General features: G+C 37.7%; 1 protein-coding gene across 5 annotated transcripts in view; it reads right to left on the bottom strand.

Moving 5' to 3' along the window:
• Positions 1 to 8874: 8874 nt before the first annotated feature.
• VEZT (vezatin, adherens junctions transmembrane protein) overlaps positions 8875 to 20636 on the bottom strand; it is a 63726-nt gene continuing 51964 nt past the window's right edge. For 3 of the 5 annotated variants that reach the window (XM_026123152.2, XM_026123153.2, XM_026123154.2), the window contains 4 exons: positions 20143 to 20336; positions 15601 to 15701; positions 14149 to 14356; positions 8875 to 9798 (listed from right to left, as the gene is read on the bottom strand). In XM_026123152.2, coding sequence (XP_025978937.1) covers positions 9221 to 9798; positions 14149 to 14356; positions 15601 to 15701; positions 20143 to 20336 — 1081 coding nt within the window. In that variant the 3' untranslated portion in view covers positions 8875 to 9220. The other 2 variants (XM_026123155.2, XM_026123156.2) reach the window with 1 other exon arrangement.

The raw sequence follows: 20636 nt of genomic DNA, 5'->3' as shown, positions 1-20636 counted from the left end.
AGACAAGGTTTTCGATGTGCATGTACAATAACAATGAATTAAAAAGGAAAAAAATCACAGAAACCCTTTGGATTAAAATTAAGACACAATCTGTTATTACTGCTCAAGAAAAATTGTAAAGGGTTAGATGCAGGGGAGATTGAGTAGCAATTATGTTCTGAAAACACATGCTCTTTGAGAGTGGGGAAGGTTTAAGCACAACTGCTAGTTCTCAAAGCTTCTAGGGCTCAAGGCTAGGCAGCTGTTGAGCTGAAGCGCAGTGGCATAGCAGCTGGAGAGCATGCTTTCAGCCCCTATCACAGCAAGCAGCAAGCTTATTTAGCACAACTAAGACTCAGTTTTAACTGTGCCACTTTCCTGTTGGAAAGAACCAGTAAAGCTCACATAATGAGGAACATGCATCTAAGAATCAGGCTTGCTGGGGAGATGTTAGCACCTTGCTATCACTGAAGAGGGAGATTCCTGGAAGGGAAGCCTCTGAATACCAGAAAGGAATAGGAGGGCCATGTTGAAAAGGAGGTCAAACCTCCCTGTCGGGGAAGTCAGGATGGACAAGATACCAGCCCTAAGAATACTTCTGTTTATGGATAGGAACGCATGGGTGCAGGTTCTCTCTGATCTGCCATTTCATGAGGTTTAATCAACAGGTTCAGAAAAGAAGGGGAAAAAGTGCGCTAGCTCCTAGAAAGTTGGAAGCAGAATACTAGAGAAAAGCTGAAGACTGCTAAGAGGGAAGAGAGACCATTGGAGGAAAGAACACACCCAGCAAAAACTGGAGGTTTGAAAGATACCTCCAGAGACATTGAATCTAGTTCAGTGCTCCCACAGGCAATCAGCCCAGTATAATTCTTTCCAGAAATGGTCAGACCAGAAGAGCCTCTCTAGCCCTTCTGTGCCCAGGTCCAGTATTTTTCAGTGTGGCCACTAATATTTTTGTTTGAAATACATTACCTGGTACATCATAAGATAGTAAACCAGGAGAGAAAACTAAAAAAAAAAAAAGTTTGGCTTGTATAGCTTACAAAGGCGGTGGCGTAGAGGGAATATGTTTATGAGTGGGACTGCATATGACATGGATGCCTGCAGTAGAAGAAGACAGAGTCAATAACCCAAAGAGCGCTTTTGAGGCTTCCTGCTCCTGTATAAATTTCAGCACTAATCTATGAGGGCCAGATCTCTACAACCTTTCCAAACCTAGAGCTCACAGGTGCACGCTGACTGTCTGTGAACATTTACATTAGGACATTAAAAACTTTGAGTACAATGGCATACTGAGCAGCACAGAAACTGACAGCCTGGACTCGTTTAAATTTGACCATCTGTGGCTTCGGATGAAAGATCTTGAGGACAATTGATGGATTTCTGGCATTCATCCCAGAGTAAATATAAAATTGTGTAACTAGACATAAAAAGCCTTTTATTTTAAGAAACATACACAGCAAACATTATAAACAGCGGCTCATTTATAGTGCTTCTATCCAGATGAAATGGATGATTCGCTGTTAGTATTGACTACTGAAGCATGATTTTAAGCACTGATTTTTCTTTGTTTATTTAGGATTGGACCTTTTTTTAATAGCAAGAAATAAAGGAAAGCATTGGTCACTTTCTATTTGGGAACTTGAAGTTATTCTCTGTTCTCTTCCATGCAGCTGGAGAAGGTCAGGAAGCAGTCTTTAAATATTAAGATTTGTGCATGGGTCAGGCCAACAAATAACATACTCATTTTGGGACTTTGTGCTACAATTGTGATTATTTCTAAAATACAACCTATGTTTTTCTGTAAACCAGAATTACTTATAAAAGCCAACACAAAGAAAAAGGTGGTATAAATTTGAGCTGCAATACATTATTATTTCCGTTCTGACTGCAAGGCTCCCCATTATAGTGTCTATCTTCTGTTTCCATTCTCTACAGGATAGCTTGCAGTTAGCCTGCTAAATCAAGTCAACTGAGAAATTTAATATACATTTTAAACCTAGTCATTCAAGTGCTGAAAGGTACAGAAGAATCAAGTTGTGTTACAAGCACATAAGAAAAAAAAAAAGTATTATTTTAAAGTCTGAACCCCCTGAGAGCAGTAGTGAAGGCAAAGAACTGTGGGTGTCACACAGACCAGAAAGGTGAAAACAGCGTTCAGAGAAGAGGAAAAGACCTTCCTGATAATTTTGGGTTTACTGGCAGTATAATAATCACTTCATAGAGACCCTATAGAGTAAGACACAACAGGTCTTAGCTTAGGCCTGAAGAGCAAAAAAAGAGGGAAGAGTCAAAATGAGTTAGAATAATAGGTGGCATCATCATTAACCAACAGAAAATATGGAGGTGAGGGAAGTGACATATGGAGTTGTGTTTATCCTGCTTCCGTAGGGATACTAATGAGGTACTTCACAGCATGTAAACATTAATGATATAATTCAAACTGACTTATATTTGAGCTATAGCATTCCTCCTCATTGCTAGGCATGTACTCCCTCCTGCTCCCCTGACCTGGTATTAGTGCTTTCAACCACATGGTGAGTAAGTTGATGGAGCCAGCCCACCTGAAAGCTGAAGTGATGCATTTTCAGCCAGATCGGGGCCTTAAATCACTGAGTGGCTGCAAAAGCCAGCCTAAAGGAGGGACTGAGAGTGCACAGCAGTGACTTCCAGAACCCAGGCAGCCAGGATGCCTGGACTACATCCCCTCAGGAAGACTGTCTGTGAGGCCTTAAGAATAAAAGCTGATAAGCTGTAAAGGTCAGAATATGCTGATCATGTTTATAAAGGATGAAATAAACCATAACACATTTCTAACAGCATTGGCATGACCATCAGCGTTTAGCCCTCTCCTCACAAATAGTTCAAGCTGTGCCTTTAGGTATGAGCTCTCTTCTCTGCATCTTTCACAAAGTCCTCAGAAATGGAGCTCCCTCCCTGACCCGGTTTGTTACATTAACACTATCTTGCCCAAACCAGTCCTTAAAAACTTCCTTCTCTCTACCAATGAAACTTCTTTCTCTCTACCCAATAAATACACGAAAAAAACCTACAAATGACATGATCAATTCAACCATCACTGCCACGTTAGTCCCCTGGTTTGGCCTCCCCTGGGCTCTTGTCACTTCTTATAAATGTTTAACGTTTGTGTCACAGAAACTCCAGTCAGGACCTGCTCAGTGAGGCTCAGGTCCACAGCAAAGGCAGTCTTTGTCCCAGAACATGTACAGTCTAAGAAGGAGAGGGCAAGGTAAGACAGTAGTTCATGGCACAGGATGCTAAGCAACATTCTCAATATACTAACTGCCTCACCTCCACTGCTTAGATAGTAAACTGTTCGGGGGAGGAAACCTTGCATCCTTCTCTTGTACAGTATCACCCGGGGCATTGTTATGAATCACAAGCAGTGTGAAAATAGTAATACTAAATCAGTCTTTACAGTTATTCTAAGTGGCTCTTACAACTGCTACTTCTTACATCAATAAGTGTATTTACAAAAAAATCTTATCTCTTAACTTCAAATATGAGGTTTTTTTAAAAGTATCCTAAAGCTATCTAATGAGCTGTATATAGGTATCTGAGATGAACTACTGTTAATGTTTTTTTACGGGCTCGCCTGTGTGCCCTCTTCGTCTGACATGTTTTCTATTTTCATAGGAGTGAAAGTATTCGAGATTTGGTCCCATTCAACCCTTATAAAAGAAGCCACTTTGTAACAGAGAAACAACCCCCTTTTCACTCATCTACTAAATTATAGTCACTTCTTCAGAATCCTCTATCAAATTCAGAAAGTGTAAAATGGGCTAACAGGGCATTCAAACCATTGGGTCAAATTTTATTCTGACAAACCTGCCTATAGCTTAGAGATGGCAATGTGAAAGGTCAGACAGAATATCTAAAAGAGTTACATTGGGTATCTGTCGCTCAAACTGTATTGCTGCATCTGTTAACAAAGCAAAGTTCATAGGTAGGTAGATATTACCACTACCCATGAACCTTGTCTTATTATCACTTATCATCACAGTACTATTACCACTTATTTGATTACTGCACAAATTTCCAAGCCAATTAAATCAAAGAGGAATCTTTAAATTTAAAATTCAAGGTGATAAAATAAAAAAAAAATAGATGAGCCTATTAAAGGTCAGGAATATGAATAAAGCACACCTCCAAGCATTTTAAAAATTTGCCAAGTAAGCCTTCAGTTTGATCTCTGATATCCATATATCCACTCCCATGATTCTTGTGCAATAATATATTTTGTGATACATGCTTATTCATCAGAGATCGGAACAGCTCTTAAAAGTCGAGCTGAAATTTAAACAAGTGGTTTTTGGCATCTTTAGTTTATGTTAGGCCAGGTGGCAGCTGTTGGAAGATCATTTTGATCTAACGAGTTCTTGTTTTGTTAGCAAAGAAAAACATTGTTGAACCAAATTCTACTGACAGTGAATAAATATTTCTCCTCCATCAGACCAAATATTTTCATTTGTCATCTTAGTAGCTGGGGGTTAAAAAAATCTTAAGAGATTTTGTTCCTAGATGAACTCAAAAATAATTTAATGGCTCAGAGTTTTATGGGAGGTGATTATTACCCCATACTCAATACTGGCGAGGTTGCATCTGGAGCACTGCATCACAATTTGGGCATTATACTTCAAAAAATGGACAGATTTCTAAGGAAAGCGTCTGAAATGGTGGAAAATATGACCTTTGTGAAAGAACTGACAGAAGTGGGCTTGTTCAGTTTAGAAAAGAAAATTAAAAAAAATGTTATTGACAAGTCTTACAGTATGTAAAAGACTGTAATAAAGATGAGAGCATACTGGGAGTGGGACAAGTAGTAAGTGACCAAACTTGAGATTGCACAAATTCATGGAAGAAAATTCCACCAAGGCCTATTAAACTGGCAGCCACCACCACTGGCTCAGGAAGTCCCTGAGCCACAGATTGTTGGGGACAAGGGAAGTAGCTGGGGGAAACAGTGTTACATGATCTTCCTTTCCTCATACTCTTCCCTCGGCAAGTGCTATTAGTCACTGTCAGAGATGAGATTGCAGAGCAGCCTGACCCTTTACTCTGACCAAGTGCAACTGTTCTACCATTCATACACTCTCTGCTCTCATTTAGACAAGACACTAAGAAAAGCTTTTAATTCTAGAGTAGTTAACGTGGGAACGAGCTACTTATGGAGCAGTAGCAGCCCTTCGCTAAATATTTTAAACAAGGGCAGTTTAGTATACTTGACCTCTGTTTCTGTAAAAAGGGGTAGACCAAAAGATTGTAAAGTTCTGTGCAAGCCAACCACTCTCTATAGTTCACCATTTAGATGATTTTTTACTAGCAAAGAAATTAATAAGCTGTCACAAATTCTGCTATTCAAATGCACATAAAATTTCCAATGTAAACAAATGATCTGGTCAAACCGATGTGCTGAGGGCAAAGTCTAGAAACTCGGTATAACTGGCTACTCTGCCAGGACTTCACCTTATGTTTAGATAATTAACTGCAAGGTCCAGTGATGACTAGCAATCCTTTGTCAGGAGTGAAATTGTCATATTACCGTAGCCGACAACAGATGCTTTCACGTTTGATGATTTTGCTTACAGTTGACACAAGCACATTCTAGCCCATTTGAAAGATTTTGAATTGTCTGTAATTCTCACAGTCTGCTCCCATTACACCAGTGTTTCATTTCTGTCAGTATGGCATACATTAAGAAAAGGAACAACTAATGTTCCTGTTATAGATCTTTGTCTCCACTTCAGCCTTTACCTATCTCTATAGCTGTAAAATTAAGCAACATAAAAGATGTAGTGCTAGATTGCAATCCAATCTAGAAAGCAAATGTCATCTTTGGAGTGCCTTGCAGGTAGGTCAGGAGGAGAAACAATTATTTAACCATACATAATTACTTCTTTCTTTAAAGCTTCACAGAGCTGCTACCTAAAAGTGAATGATGGAAAACACGTTTATTGTTAGCTCTCCCCTTTGCAAAGAATTTTGGCTGCTGACATCCTTTGGCATAACTCATTTACTGTGGATTTCCTGATTAACACATTTCAAAGAGTTACAAAGTCCTAAGAAGTAAATGCTCTGTTTTTACAAAAATCCCTCTCTACAGTAATAAGCCAAAGAATACAAGACAGCACTCAGACCTTGACATGCTCAATATATTAATGAAACTCTTTAGCTCTAAAACAAACTCTGGTGTATTTATATATATATATTATTTTAAATGCATAAATAAACTAAGATTGCCAAGAAATCTGTCAGGTTCTTGAAGGAATCTGCAGCTTGTACACACAGTCCTTTCAGATGATATCATTGTGAGAAAATTTGGGTTATAACAGACTATGTATGTGTAGCTGGAAGCTGGTTCTCAAATCAAAGGAATCTATGCTTTGTGTGTTGTAGACTGTTAGCCATATTCTTCTGAAGGGAGGATATTAAAGAGCAAATGACCCCAGGTGCACATATATGTTACAATTTAGACTGAGTTAAGTAAGACCGTTTTATCTGCACGTAAATCAGTTAAATTGCTTGTAGAAAATCTATTTGTTCAAAGCAGGATCAGAACTTGCTCCAAAAATTCATACTTTGATCATACCCACATCTAATGTCAAGGCTATAGTTTTACAGTACACTGTCTTTGCCACTAACATAAATGTTAGAGATCCTGAGCCTCATCCCAGCATCACAGTATGTGCTGTTTTGGGGGCACCTGATGTAAACTGCATCACTGAAATAAGATGAAAAAAAAGAGGAGGTGATATTTTTAACTGAGTGGGCTGAATGAGCTGGTTTATAACATGGCCACAAAAAGTTGCATTGACCTAGCTGAGAGATGAGAATGAACGAAAGATCTGAAGTCTATCTTAGTAGCAGTGCTAAGTACTGATGCTATTACTGACTTTATCAAAAGCTGTGAGTACAATGATAATTCACAGCCTAAACTTGATCTTTTTGCAAGTCCTTATCACAGCAATCTACACTGTAAACTAAGATTTGGATCCCACAGAAAAGATTTAGAAGAAAGAAATTTGGGGATACGCAACATTAGATCATGAGGTACTGGTGGGTAAGTTCATGGAATAATATTCCATGTAATATTTATTAAGGGAATATACTATTAGGCAGTGAGAACAATTATCTAGGAACAAAAATATCTGGGCACTCAGTGAACTCAAAGATCTCAAGTCAAGGATGAGGAAGACTTCATTTTCAGAAGCATTGACAACGCTTCAAACACATACAGTTTATCCAAAGCAGTGGTTCTAGACTTAAAAAAAAAGCAATTGCTTGACACGGAGAAAATAAGAAAGTATTTCATTTTCTTAGCTTAACCTTTACAGGCCTAGAGAAAAACAGATTCTACCACTAAGAGGAGGCTTAGCTTCTGAATACATAGTATACATAGTGAAAAGATTTTTTTTTTTTTTTTAAACAAGTCATCATCCATTCAGATTCCGGCCACCTACACATAACTAAGGGCACAAAATACAATATTCCTGGAAGCATATCAAAACATTCTCTTACCAAAAGCTGTCTGCGAGGGAGAAGACAGACATTACATTATGAAAATAATAGAGAGTCACATGTTCCCTTTTCTGCAGTTGTTATTTACCCACTTAGGGTCTGTGAAGAGAGCCCCATATTTATACTCACAGTGTTCCTATGAAGTCACTACCAGAGAAGAGGGAAGTTGAAAGAAAGCATTTGTTTTCTGACATGTGGTCAAGGGTTCTGCCCCAACCTGCTGACCTTTGCCACCTTCCCCACTTCCCACAACAGCATCCTAGGAAAGGTACTGCTCTGAACCACTTGCACCTCCACACCCTTTACCCTAAAGAATCGTCAGGTTCAAAGAGCCAATGCCCAAAGTAACAGGTGAAGCGATTTCTGACTGGAAATTTATCCAGATCCAAGCAGAATATTCCATACAGAGGGGCTGCTCTCTCACCATCAGAGATGAGGAGCCTTTTCCTCACTAGGTATCAGGGGGCAAAAGGCAGCAAAACCACTGATCAGCTCCTCTGTGAGGTGACCATCTGCCATACCAGAGTTTGCTGCTCCTTATACCGCTGCTACAGAGAAGGAAGAAAAAACCACATAACCTCATACCTAACATCCAGACTTAGGTGTCAAGTAGGTTACAAGATACACCTTAGAAAATATACGATTCTTGTTCTCTCATGGACGCTTAGTCACACAGGTTATAGCTGTGATCTAAGGGAAAATGAAAGAACTAAGGAAAAGCAAGTATGTTATTTAAACAAAATACTGCATGTTGTCAGACAAGTTAACTTAGCTTTAAGAAAATTACTTCAGGACATAAAAACAAATTTACAATAAACAAACTGTAACCCTGTGCAAATAATATAAATCAAACATATTAAGGTTCAATTTACAAAAGGTTAGCAAATAATTAAAGCTGTTTTAATATATAGCTATCTAACTCTCATCTATTATCAATCCAACAGATAGTATAGACAGCTAAAAGCTACTTTCTATTGACATGTTTATAGCCCTCTCTAACATATACTTCATATTTCTATAACATGAATTACATCTTCAAATCATTTATTAACCCTTCATAAAATTCTAAACAAACCTTAATATGAAACATGACTAACTTTATACTGTTTCAGCCCCATATCCCAGGACACATGAAATACTAGCTCTTTCATGTTTTTATTTAAAATTCAACATTTTAGTTGGGAGCATCACTGGCTATAGAATCACAAATGCCTACAGTGGCTTAACTAATACACTGCAGACACAAGAAGTGAAACAAAAGTGGTAGCGGAAGATCACAGGGAACAGTTCAGGTTCTTCCAAAAGAAATGTCCTGGCTTTTTTGTTGTAACTAACATTGATACCACGACAACAGAGTCAGAGAACAAAAAACAGAGTCTGTTGAAATTTAATACATTTTCTTATTTTTAGAAAAAAACACATTATAATATAAATAAATAAAGTGGAAAACATTAAGGTAAATTCCAAAACCCACCACTAAGGTCTTCAAGAGGCAACGGCCAACTATTTTTTGGATGCAACCTAAATTCCTCTTACCTGCAAATTCTCAATATACTTAGAAGTCCTATTTAGTGTATCATACTTAGGGAACAAGATGTATTACATTTAGGTCTCCATTTTTCCATTCAGCATTTTCATCTTCAAACTTCCACCTTAGTTATTTCTATCAAAATCACCTGCTGTTGGCTTAACAAAGTTCAGGTCAGACCTGCACTTTTTCTTCATTTTCAGAGCCTCTATCTTCATTCTCACACTCTTCCATAAGGTTTTCATTCTCTTGAATCTTCTCTTCTTCCTCCTCATCCTCATCATCTCCAAAAGTCTGTTCTTGCATTGTAGTAAAAGTAAGAGACCTGGCAGCAACTTGTGCAGCCAGACCAGATGTGAAGTTAAAATCTGTTGATATATGGAGTTGAGCCAGCCTATGCTTGATTTTTGAATGCAATGCATCCTGAAAGGTTGGCTGTGAAACCTCTACTCCATCCACGTCACTCAGCTTGAGTTCTTCTCCTTCCCCTTCACACTGATATGTTCTTTTTTCAGCCTCTGTAGAAATACCTTTATCAGTAGTACTGTCTTTGTTTTTCTCCATCTCAGGATCTTCATACAAATATTCTGTCCTGCTTTTATCAGCAGCATTCACTTTTAGATTAGAGTCTCTTTCTTCAGATTTATCACAACTTTGGCTACAGTCCTGATTTTCTGTAACTGAATTCATAGGTGATTCCAAATTATTTAGTAGCTTCAGTGGTTCTACAGGTGACAAGGGTTTCACTGCAGCTTAAAAAGGGGAAAAAATGAAATGATAACAAAAAGTAAGCTGCTATATATAATTAATCTATTTGTGTCTTAAAAGATGGAGTATTGTAAAAGATGTAAGGGTCAAAATGGATTAAAAAAAACCAACAATAACAAAAAACACAGTCAAAGAAAACCTAAAATAAATCAGTGTTTTCTAACCAGGAAGCTGAAGATGAAGCATGATAGCTACTTGCCTGAACTATTCATTAGAATTTATGATGTAAAAAGAGGACATGACATTCATGATGTTCAAAATAGCATCAAACACAGATGATGCATTCAATGTTAAAGTAAAAAACAAGTAAAACTGCTACACTGAATACAGATTTGAACGGCCTTCCTTTTAAACAACAGTTTTCCTAATCTGATAAAGACAGCTGGTACATGAGAAAGTCCTTATATGCAATATCTGAACTCATACATCACAACATGTAAACACAACATATATTCATACAGTCTGGTAAGGTGTCCTCGTAAATAAAGTGTGGTTTAATTTAGCCTCTCTTGAAGTTAGTAGCAGCAGCGAGTCCCATTGCCAGCAACGGGATGCTTGCCAGGAAGTCTCTCCTCCCAGTGTTAAGGGTTAGTAAAACACGGTACAATCACTTCTTGAAGAACAGACGTCTTTCTTTTTAACAAAACGATATAGGGTCCATTTCCAAGTAACAGATTCCCTAAACTGCAGTAGCTCCATTAGAGTAGCAGCACGAACATAAATGAGAGCGGCAACAGCAGATTCCCAAGTGGCATTTCCCTTTCTAATTCCATTCTGACTTTACCCCTGTAAGCAGAGATGAAAATAACTCTGGGAAACACACAAACTTTTCACTGGAAACAAACTTTACGGTATTAGGATTTTTCCATCGCATCCTATTTCAGTAGTAGTTATTTTAGCTAGCTGAAGGCAGGTGCATTATTATGGTTGTCACATTGCTAATTACTTTCATTGGCAAACTGAAAACTGTGGCTTAGAATTTGTATTGTATTGTTTGTTTTAAAATATCATACACTGAAGGAGCACTGCACCAGACTCATCTCAATTGTTAATGTAGCAGCTCTTTCTCCATCTTGAAAAAAACCCTGCTGCTTATTTCTGCGTATTTGCTTGAAGAGGCAGGAATATGCAGGCTAATCTTATCATTTAGGAGCCACTTTTGTTGCCTGCTTCCTCCAAAGAATACTTCCAAAGCCAAAAATTCTAGAAAGGTAAATAGAAGGATACTTCAAATTGGTAACTGGCCAACTTGCTGAGATGATTCGTTAATAAACAAGGTGGAAGTCACCATTTCTCAAAGCGTACCTTTCCCAGTACTGGAAGAACCGGGAAATGGTTGTACAAGAACTGTTGTATAGTCAAGAAGAGAGAGGGGGAAAACAGCTGGGAACAATACAACTACTGCCAAAATTAACTTTTTTTTTTTTTTTTGAGAGTGAGAGAGAGACTAGAAGGGATTTTGCACCAGAAGAAAGTGTTTTTATAATGTCTGATGAATGAAAATCAGGCCACTAACAACTTCTCAGACCTCTTCAAAAGCACTTCCATTTCACTGGCTCAACAAGATGCCAAAGGACCAAAAATAAGCACACCTATAGTCCAATAAACTACCTACTGCCCTGACTGTAAGCAGTATTACCATGTTGCTGGGCCTGGGCAAATTTACTCTGATAAGATGGTGGGGTTTTTTTTGGAATCCATCCTATCATCTCCAGATGACATCATGCTGTGTTGCTTAGACATGTCGGCTTTTTGGAGCTGACCTCTTATGTAGAAACACTCTCCAACTCCTCATTCAACCAACCAAAACCCTAACAAACCAGAATGCCTTGCTAGGAGAACACATGATCTCTGGAATACAGTCATCCGATAAAAGGAGGACTGAAGAGGTCATATAAGATAAAAACTAATTTAGAATAGAAGAAAAAAGAAACTGTTTCCAGGCTGATCTGGATTGCAGAATGATGTGGAATTTTCAGGACCATAATGAAGCACAGATTATCTGGAAATAACTTACGCGTTCTTTGCAAGACACTGCTGTAAGAGTTCAGACACATCTCACTGAGGAAATTGCCAAAGTAAATGTGAAGAAGTCTGAGAAACTTCTCCACTTGGTTGAAAGGAGTTTCAGAGAGCTCAGCAATGCTAAATTAATAGTCTATCTGGTTATGTAAGCCCCAGGCAAAGATTATTTTTCTACTTGGGGAAGCAAGAGACAAGAATATAAATTCATATGCAGATTTCAGAATCAGCCTGGACCCCAGGGATTATAAATCTGCATTTGTAAAGGGCGATGGAGAAATGCCATATCACAACCATCCTTTGGCTTGGACCAGTGCAGCCAAGATGATGAACCCTTTTGGTTTCAAATCTTCAAAATAGTGCCAGCCACAAATGTGGAAAGCACAACTCACTAAAAGATTTCTTAAAGGAATGACTGTCATGTATACATAAATAAAGTCTGCTGTAGCAATATGTCAGGGTCCATTATGTCATATTTAACTGACTTGTGTTTTTTTCTGAAGAAATAACGAAGAAATTCCTCAAAGACAATAAATAATGTTTTGTCTGAAAGACTGATATGGACAGCAGATTAGACACACACTGTCCCTGAGCCAAAAGGAGACAATATGGATTGCTTTCACAAACCCTACTCATATTTTCCACTTTTGTAGGGGATAGAAGGAATCTATGTTTAGTCCTAAGCAGGTGAATGAAATTACACTTTCCTCCCTCCCCACCAGAGAATTTCTACTCCTAAAGGAATGTTGTATCTAAATATGAAAAAGAAAGGAACCGATGCCAGCCATGAAGGGTTCCAGGTTAGCAGTATGTTATTGAAGATTAAAGGAGTCAGCTGACTCTTTTCAGGGCTAGAGCTGTTCACAGTTAAGCTAGTCCATTAATTCAAGAAAGCTGTGCCCTGAGGATACGCTGATTTGGACAGGTATCTTCTCCTAACTTAGATAAGGAAATATTCTATGCAAGCTCTCCTGACAACATCTCTTTCTTGGAACAGTCACTACATCTAAGATGTCAAGACTTGAATTGAAGGTAGGATTCCTTCCTTCTCCCTTCAACTGAGAGGAAAGAGAGACTTGAAGAGATCTATGTGAAGAGTTGTGTGTTGTCCCATCTAATACCAGAAGGATAACACAAAAAGCCTGCTCTTGAGTAGAATCTGATGCAATCTGTTGTCTTCGTTTTTTTAACTCCACTAGAAGAGAAGTCAATATCAATTGCCAAGAGATTTCTTCTACCATAGTTGTAGCTGAACAGACATAAAGAAGAAAGTTGTGAAGCACAGATATTTTGTGGTTTTGATGTCAGAAGAAACAATCTCATAAATAGTATAGACTGTTACTATGTGCTCCCACTAAATTGTTGAAGGATGCAATCCATGGTCATCTTTCCTGGCAAACACTGTGGCAGAGGCAGAATCCTGGGATATGCTCCCAGATGAGGCTTGTTTTTCTCAACATAGGACAAGAAAAATTTTTAGAGGGCTCTTCCTAACCCTTCTTTAACAGGTAGGGGTGGAAATGGGAAAGGGAAGGGAAAAAAGGAAAAAATGAAAAAATAAACTACTCCTGGTTGTAGAGATTATAAATCAAATAGCTCAAGCAGCGAAAGCAATCAAGCTGTATCCAGTGTTATTGCTGGAACTGAGACCAACTATCCTGTTGAGGCAAGAGAAATTTGCATATTCCTGCCTCTAAGTGCAAGTAGATGGAACTACCCAGCAGTCCTCATCAGAGAGAGCATGAGCTGGTTCTGAAGAAGTCTTCTTGACAGTTTTTTTGGAAAATATATTCTGCATACTCACTCTTTCATGGAAACAAAAGCCTCTTAGTTTTTTTTATGGGCCTTTAATATTTCAAAGTCTAGCTGTTCACTTCAATCTATACATTTTTGTTAGTCTGGGATAAATTCTGACGGTTACTTCAAACTCTGAAAAGTAATTTAGTAATGCACCCTCATTAAAATTCATATTTACTGGAAAGCAAAGAGAGAAAGTCAGCTTAGTTAGTATGGTTTATTGCCTGACAGTTCTCTGAATGCTGTGCTTAATATTTTGTGTACTTAATATTTTAGCTCACTATTTTGTTTGGAGCCAAATTCCTATTTCTTAGAGTTCTTTTCCATATATAGTCAAATGATTATTAAAAAGTAATTCCAAACAGATGGAAGAGTAAACAAGGGCCACACAGCTCTATCAAAGGCACTACTATAGCTGAGTGCTATTAGTATTCTAACAACATATTCAGAAGTTGATGGTAAACAGACACCTACCCTTTCTTAGCAAGAAATTAATTTTTCAAAGCAGTGCTTACCATGGTCACTAAATAGCAGCTGTTTCCACTTCTGTCTTTCTGCTTCTGAGGCTTTAAATCCCAGTACAGATTTCAATTCCTGTAATACCCTCTTGGATTCCTCTCTCTCCCGTTTTTGTCTCTCTCTCTCTTCCTGGGAAAAGCAGTAAAAATCTTCCCTTTTGTATTCATTGTCCATATCTGAATCATCAACATATGCTTCCAATTCCTAAAGAAAGAAAGAAAGAAAGAAAAGAATAAAAACAATTTTTGATGTTCACCTTCAGCATAGACCCTGTCCTACAAGCTGATGTATGATCAAGTGATCTCAGCACAAGTCAACCACCATAAGGGGATGAGGCCTTGTTTGAGCAGAGCCAGTGGATCTGACACTACTCTAAGTTATCCTTGTTTAATTTTGGAGTAAGTCCACTCACTTTAAGTTAACATAACTGCGGTCACCCAGGATTTATTTTCATATAAATACACAAGTATAATAAAGTATATACCTTGGAGATGGAAGTCTATTGCTCCATAATTGCTGGTGGAAATACGCAGTGCCAATGTGGTTTTGTGGGTTTTTTTGTTTTTTTTTTTGTTTTGTTTTTTGTTTTTTTTAAGTTACACCGTAAGCAATTCTTAATCAGTCAGGCATCCTGCTAATTTAACTTATGTCAATTCTTATCAAAAGAATGTTGAAAATAGCGAACTGCTCCTCCAATTTTTACTACATTGGCTTACAAACATGAAAACCCTGTTTAAGTTATGACAGACAGCTGGTGAAGTTACTCATCTTAATACTTTGATATGGAAAAAAATCTAATGGGAGACAGAATGTGTGTGGGGGAGGAGATAACACTGGGAGAAAGTGAGGGAGAGAGAGAGAGCAAGAGTGGCCAGTCTGCTTTCAGGATGTATCTGCTGTTCGGTTCTGGGGCAGAGGCCAGCCTCTCTTCAAGACAGGCCACCCATTGCAGGAGTTCCCTTAGAGTGGGGAAACAACACAAAAGTGTTTAGTGTTAAAGTCTATTTTAGGTATCTAAAAATGCAGAGACCGCACAAACTGAAGACAGCCTGGTTTGTCCAGAAACATGTACCTTTTGGATCTGCATTGGTTGGTCTAATAAAATGCAAGTAAGACTCAACTTTATATACTGCCTTTTAGCAATTCAGATTTTTTCCTGTTATTACTTTGACTTGTGTTTCTGCCTCTCCTTTTGTCAATTATTTCCAATGTTATATGTAAATAAGCAAATGCTAGTGCTCTTTGTTCCAACATGGGGAATATCTCCCTGTGTAACAACAGAGAAAATACATCAAATTTTTCCATAAGTCCACATATGAAACGGCATTGGCTATCTACTTTATCTGTTTTGTCAAGACAAAGAAGGTCACTGCACAAGCAAATGAAAAAGAAATGAATACAGAAAAAAAGACCCATTTATTAATTTAAGGGTTCCTTTTTCTTTTTACCTGCTCTTCAGGGATTGGATCTTTGTCTTCAATGTGTAGGGCAGGCTGCATTAAAGGTACTGTAGTATGCTGTATGTTGTCACAGGAAGCTTCAAGTTTGCCTTTGGGGGAAAGAAAGAAAGAAAGGAAGGAAGGAAGGAATTGAAAAAAAAAGAAAAGAAAGAAAGATTGAGTGGTATATTAGACTCAGTCAGGCAGGGTCCAGGCATTTTCATCAGGCAGGATTGGCACATATGAAAAAATGGTAAGAAGGTTTGTTAGAATACACCATATCCACTGAAACATCATATTAGAGAACACATATCAAAATAGCTAAGTTATTTAAGTTGGGTCTGATGAAACTTCCCTTGGAATACTTCAACTAACAGATCTCAAAATTTTTATAGGCTTTGAAAACCTGAAGAGGACAAGAAAAATCTGTAAGACCAGAAAAAAGACTTCGTGCCCAAGTTTAAAAAGTGAAATAAAATAAGAGATGGGAAATTATAGGCAAATCAGCTTCAATTCATTAGAAGATACTGGAAGAAATCAAACAAAATTTATAGCCACCTGGAAGATAGTAGGGAGATAAAAGACAGACAATGTGGATTTCTTGAGAATAAAAGATGTCAAACCATTCCAATTTCCTTTTCTGACAGGTCTTATGAATAGGAAGAAGCCAAAGCATCTTGTTTTCAGTATGGCTTTTGACACTGTGTCATGACCTGCTCATAAGCAAAATGGCCAGGAGAAGCTGCTAATAGGTGGACAGAATGCTCTTGGAAAACCAGAGCATGGTTACCACTCTCAGACAGAAACAATATATTGAGTGAGGATTTGTCTCCAGTCTGATACTCTTCAATATTTTCAATGGGTGGAAGAAAAATGTTTAAGCTCATTAAATCTGCTGACATTTGGATAATCTGCAAAGATACCAAAGGGCAGATTTAGAATGTAAAATAATACTGGAAAATCAGAGAGAAAGTCCAGGAAGAATAGGATTTTAGATACAGCAAATTAGTGACAACAGCTGCAAAGTTCTGTACTTTGGAATAGCCAAATGCACAAATACATGACAACTGACTGGGCAACAAAACTGTAGAAAAAGATTTGAGACACCTAGTCAACAATATATGTGTATGTACTTTGGCTTTTTGACCACAGCAGGATAAACAACAGCACAGACTGTAAGACACATGAAATTTCATTTTCACTCTCTTTGGCACTGATAAGGCCTTGGAAGGAACATAGTGCCCAGTCTGGGGCTCCTCAATTCAATAATATTGTGGACCAACTAGAGGGAGTTCAGAGAAGAACAGTAAAAATTATCGGAGAATTTTAAAAAGTATAACCTTCAGGGATTTGAGGGATATGTGGTTACATAGAAAAGATAGAAAGAAATATATTAGCTATCTTCAAAAGTGTAAGAGAGAGCTATAAAGAGGAAATAGAAGGTCCACTGTGGGAAGATCAAAAGAGATGTTTTTAGATTGTGGCAGGATATATTTATATTCAATATTAGAAACAACCTTCTACTGGTAATGACAGTTAAGTGCTGGAATAGATGCTTGGAAATGCTGTAAAATATCTCTGAAGAGAGGTTTCCAAGAACAGGGAAACAGCACTTACTCACAAATGGCACATGGGACATGGGCTATGTGACCTCCCCAAACCCCACTCATTTTCAGTTTCCAATCTATACACAGAAGACTTTAGGGATGGTAATTTGAAAGTAGGCAGTTTACATTAATAATGCCTCTAATGGTGCTCAGTTTTCTGCTTTCACAAACAAAGGAAGTATATAATTCTCTAGCTGCCTGAGCTGAGCTACAGATCTGACATTCCAGAAGTATCTAAAGGCAAAGTGATGGTTTAAAAGAAAGGTGAAGCTTCTAATGAAAACTGAAGTGGAAAACTGACATGAGATACGAATCCCTTGTACATTGCATAAATCTGCCCTGGGATAAAAAAATATTTTGATAATAATTAATAATAATAGTAAGTTCCTGAATGCATAAAGACAAATTTGGAAGAATAAAATGAAAGTTACCAATGAAAAGCTTGCCTGCCCAAAACAGAAGAGTAAACAGCTGTTCTAATATGTACAGGCTACTTTATTTGTCATCTATCTGGGATTATAACATTGCTAAGGATATGCTTCAAGATTATGAATTTACAGTGCTTAACTAAGACTGCTGCTGCTTTAGTTTCTCTCTGGTGGATCAAATCATGGCGATATGGAGGAGCTTGCAGCAGAGTACTATGGCCTTGCTTCTATAAATATCTAAGAGAGACGTATGCATCTGCAAAGGTAGAGACAATTTAAAAGGAAAAAGAGGATGTAATTTAAACAGTTGGATGAATATTATTTCATAGATAGTTAAAACAGTGCTGTAACTAGCTGTAAAATGTATTCTTCTGTAAAAGAAGATGAAGATGAAGAAACAAAAAAGGCTTGCTTTGTTTAAATACCGAGCACAACTATGAGATACTGCCAAAAATATTTTACAAATATATACAACTTTTAAGTAATTATTTCCTCTCAAAGACTGGATATAAACCATCAAAACCAGCTCCGTCTTCAACACTGTTCACAACTGATATTCAAAATGGTATTCCCACAGCCCTGCTATGGTTAGTTGAACTAAACACATATTGCTGAAGAAGCGCTAGGAATCCCCTTTGACACAGTTTTCTACTACCACAGGGTTCTCACTACAGCTCTGGTCGAACGGTTCCTTTGGTATTAGATAATGGTGCATAAACATAAAAGAAAGATGTGTTTAGCTTTTATATTATTTCAGCAGAAAGGTATCTTCTTGTGAAGAACTTTCAGGAAGCATTGAAGATTCAGAGAATGTTGACATTTAATGAAGTAATTCACAGACAGACCAGCTGTTCAGATGTGTAAGACAATGGTGGAAGAATTAAATTTGCTTTCATGCACAGCTTTATAAAATCTATTCACAGAAACGGAACTGAGTTGAAATTCATCACAAAAGTCAGATGTAGTCAGATAAAAATAGTTTTCAATGACTGACATAATTTAAAAGTAGTTCCTGTGGACTATTTCAGTAAACTTGTTGCAAAATAGAGATATAAACCCAGCACATTTCCAAGTAAGTCATGAGACAAAACTGAAAATGAAGAAGGAATATTATTTATTTTTGTTTCCTGCACAATCCTTCCCCTCTAGATCATACGTCAATCTATTTTTGTATTGAATTTTAAAAGAAAGCAAGTTAGAAGAAAAGTGTCTGCTGTGAAACTTATACACAAAGTAAAAATAAAACTAAAATGCCTAAAACCACTATGGCATGTGGTCTAGAAATATCATTTAAGAAAAAGAAAAAAATAAAAGATCAGCAGCACTACTGGTTGTAGACAGCATCAACAAAATGTAGCTGGGTAGTACAGGCAGGTGTCATCAGATTACATCCAATGTTCCGATAGGTACTTTCATGCAGGACCGACACGGAATTAGAAAGACGAGACCATCAGACAATGAATGCACAAACTTAGTTATGCAGTGCCTGGACCTGTAAAACCAGGCCCAACATGAGCTGTAAAACCACCTCAATGCTTGCATTAGACTCTCCCGTGCTCCCAGGTCTGATGTAAGCATGAACAAGGTCAGCCTGGATGTCTCTTTGCCCACAGCAATATTAATCCATCTGCTACACAGCCTCCTCCCCCCTCCCTCATTAAGAGCCTAGCACATTAAGAATTTGGATTTCTATAAGTAACTTGCTGATATCCCAAATCACAGTTTTCCTATTGCACAGTCTCTATTACCAGCATTAATCGGATTCTAGGTTGCACCTTCCTACGGCAGTATAAAAGCTCCTGGAAAGAAGAAAAGTTAGAAATTATTGGTTCAGCTCCATGTGTTCAGCTCCATGACAGCCTAAGCTCACTTGAGTTACTTCAATTAGTTGTGATTCAGAAGGAGAACAGCATGGACAGTACAGGTCACTGGGTAGACGGACACAAGGCAAAACTTTGGGATGTGCTCAGCGTGACTTTTCAGCACACAGAAGAATCTCTTCCCCTCTCATGCTTTAACAGGTATTATATGCTCAATACTTCTTCTACAATTTAAAACACTTCAAGAAATGTCATTGTCAAGAAAGTTTCATGATGATTGTTTTTTCAATTACCCAAGTAATTTTTATGCAATTAAATGAAATTCTAATAACGCAAAGAAAAATATCTCAGGGTTGATTCATAGAAATCCTATCCCTTCACATGTCATCCACCAGTCAAAGGCAAAAAAAGCCGCTATTGGTTTATACCTGGTAATGTAACAATTTGAATCCAAGTGCCTAACAAATTGTGTTAATACAGCTACATTTTTTAGGGAAACAAAAGCTTCAGGGTTATCATGATGAAAAGAGTTTGACATGTGCATATCATTTTTTCAAAGTGTATGGTTGTAAGACCTTCTCCAGATGAAATTCAGGTACATATGCTCAACAGTCTTTGGTCTGTTTGACCATTCCATCTCCATGCATAGCATCCAAGCATATTCCATTAGTTGGTAAATTAACCTTTCATATTTACCTTTTTTATCTGGATTTCTTCGACTCATTTTTTCCACCTGAGAAATGGCTTCTTCCCAGCAGCTGTTGCTTGCCTGGATATGAGGCTGAATAAACTTTAGTTTTTGCTCCAGAACCTGATGGGCTTCTGTTGTTAACTCATGTGTCTCCTTAGTGCTAACAAGTTTTTCAAGTTCATCCTCAAGAATTATTACCCTAAGTGATGAAGAGACAAACAAAATAAAATATTAATAAACATCTGACTTCACCATTTCTTCGAGTTTCATTTCATTAACATCCTGTTATTTTCTCAAAGCTCTCATGATCTGGTTTAGCCAAAACCTCAAAGCTGTCCCAAAATTTTAAAAATAAGACCCCTTTCTCCACAAGGAGATATACCACTCACCCACATTCATTACCGCAATCCTTAAATTTAAGATTAAAGGAGTAAGACAGTTTCAACTTTTTCACCAAGGCGGTGACAAATCTTCAAAAATATCTGCTAGGTAGTTATTA

The sequence above is a fragment of the Dromaius novaehollandiae genome, chromosome 1, assembly GCF_036370855.1.
Source record: "Dromaius novaehollandiae isolate bDroNov1 chromosome 1, bDroNov1.hap1, whole genome shotgun sequence".
NCBI classification, from domain to species: Eukaryota; Metazoa; Chordata; class Aves; order Casuariiformes; family Dromaiidae; genus Dromaius; species Dromaius novaehollandiae.
This window is presented reverse-complemented; position numbering and strand designations above follow the sequence as displayed.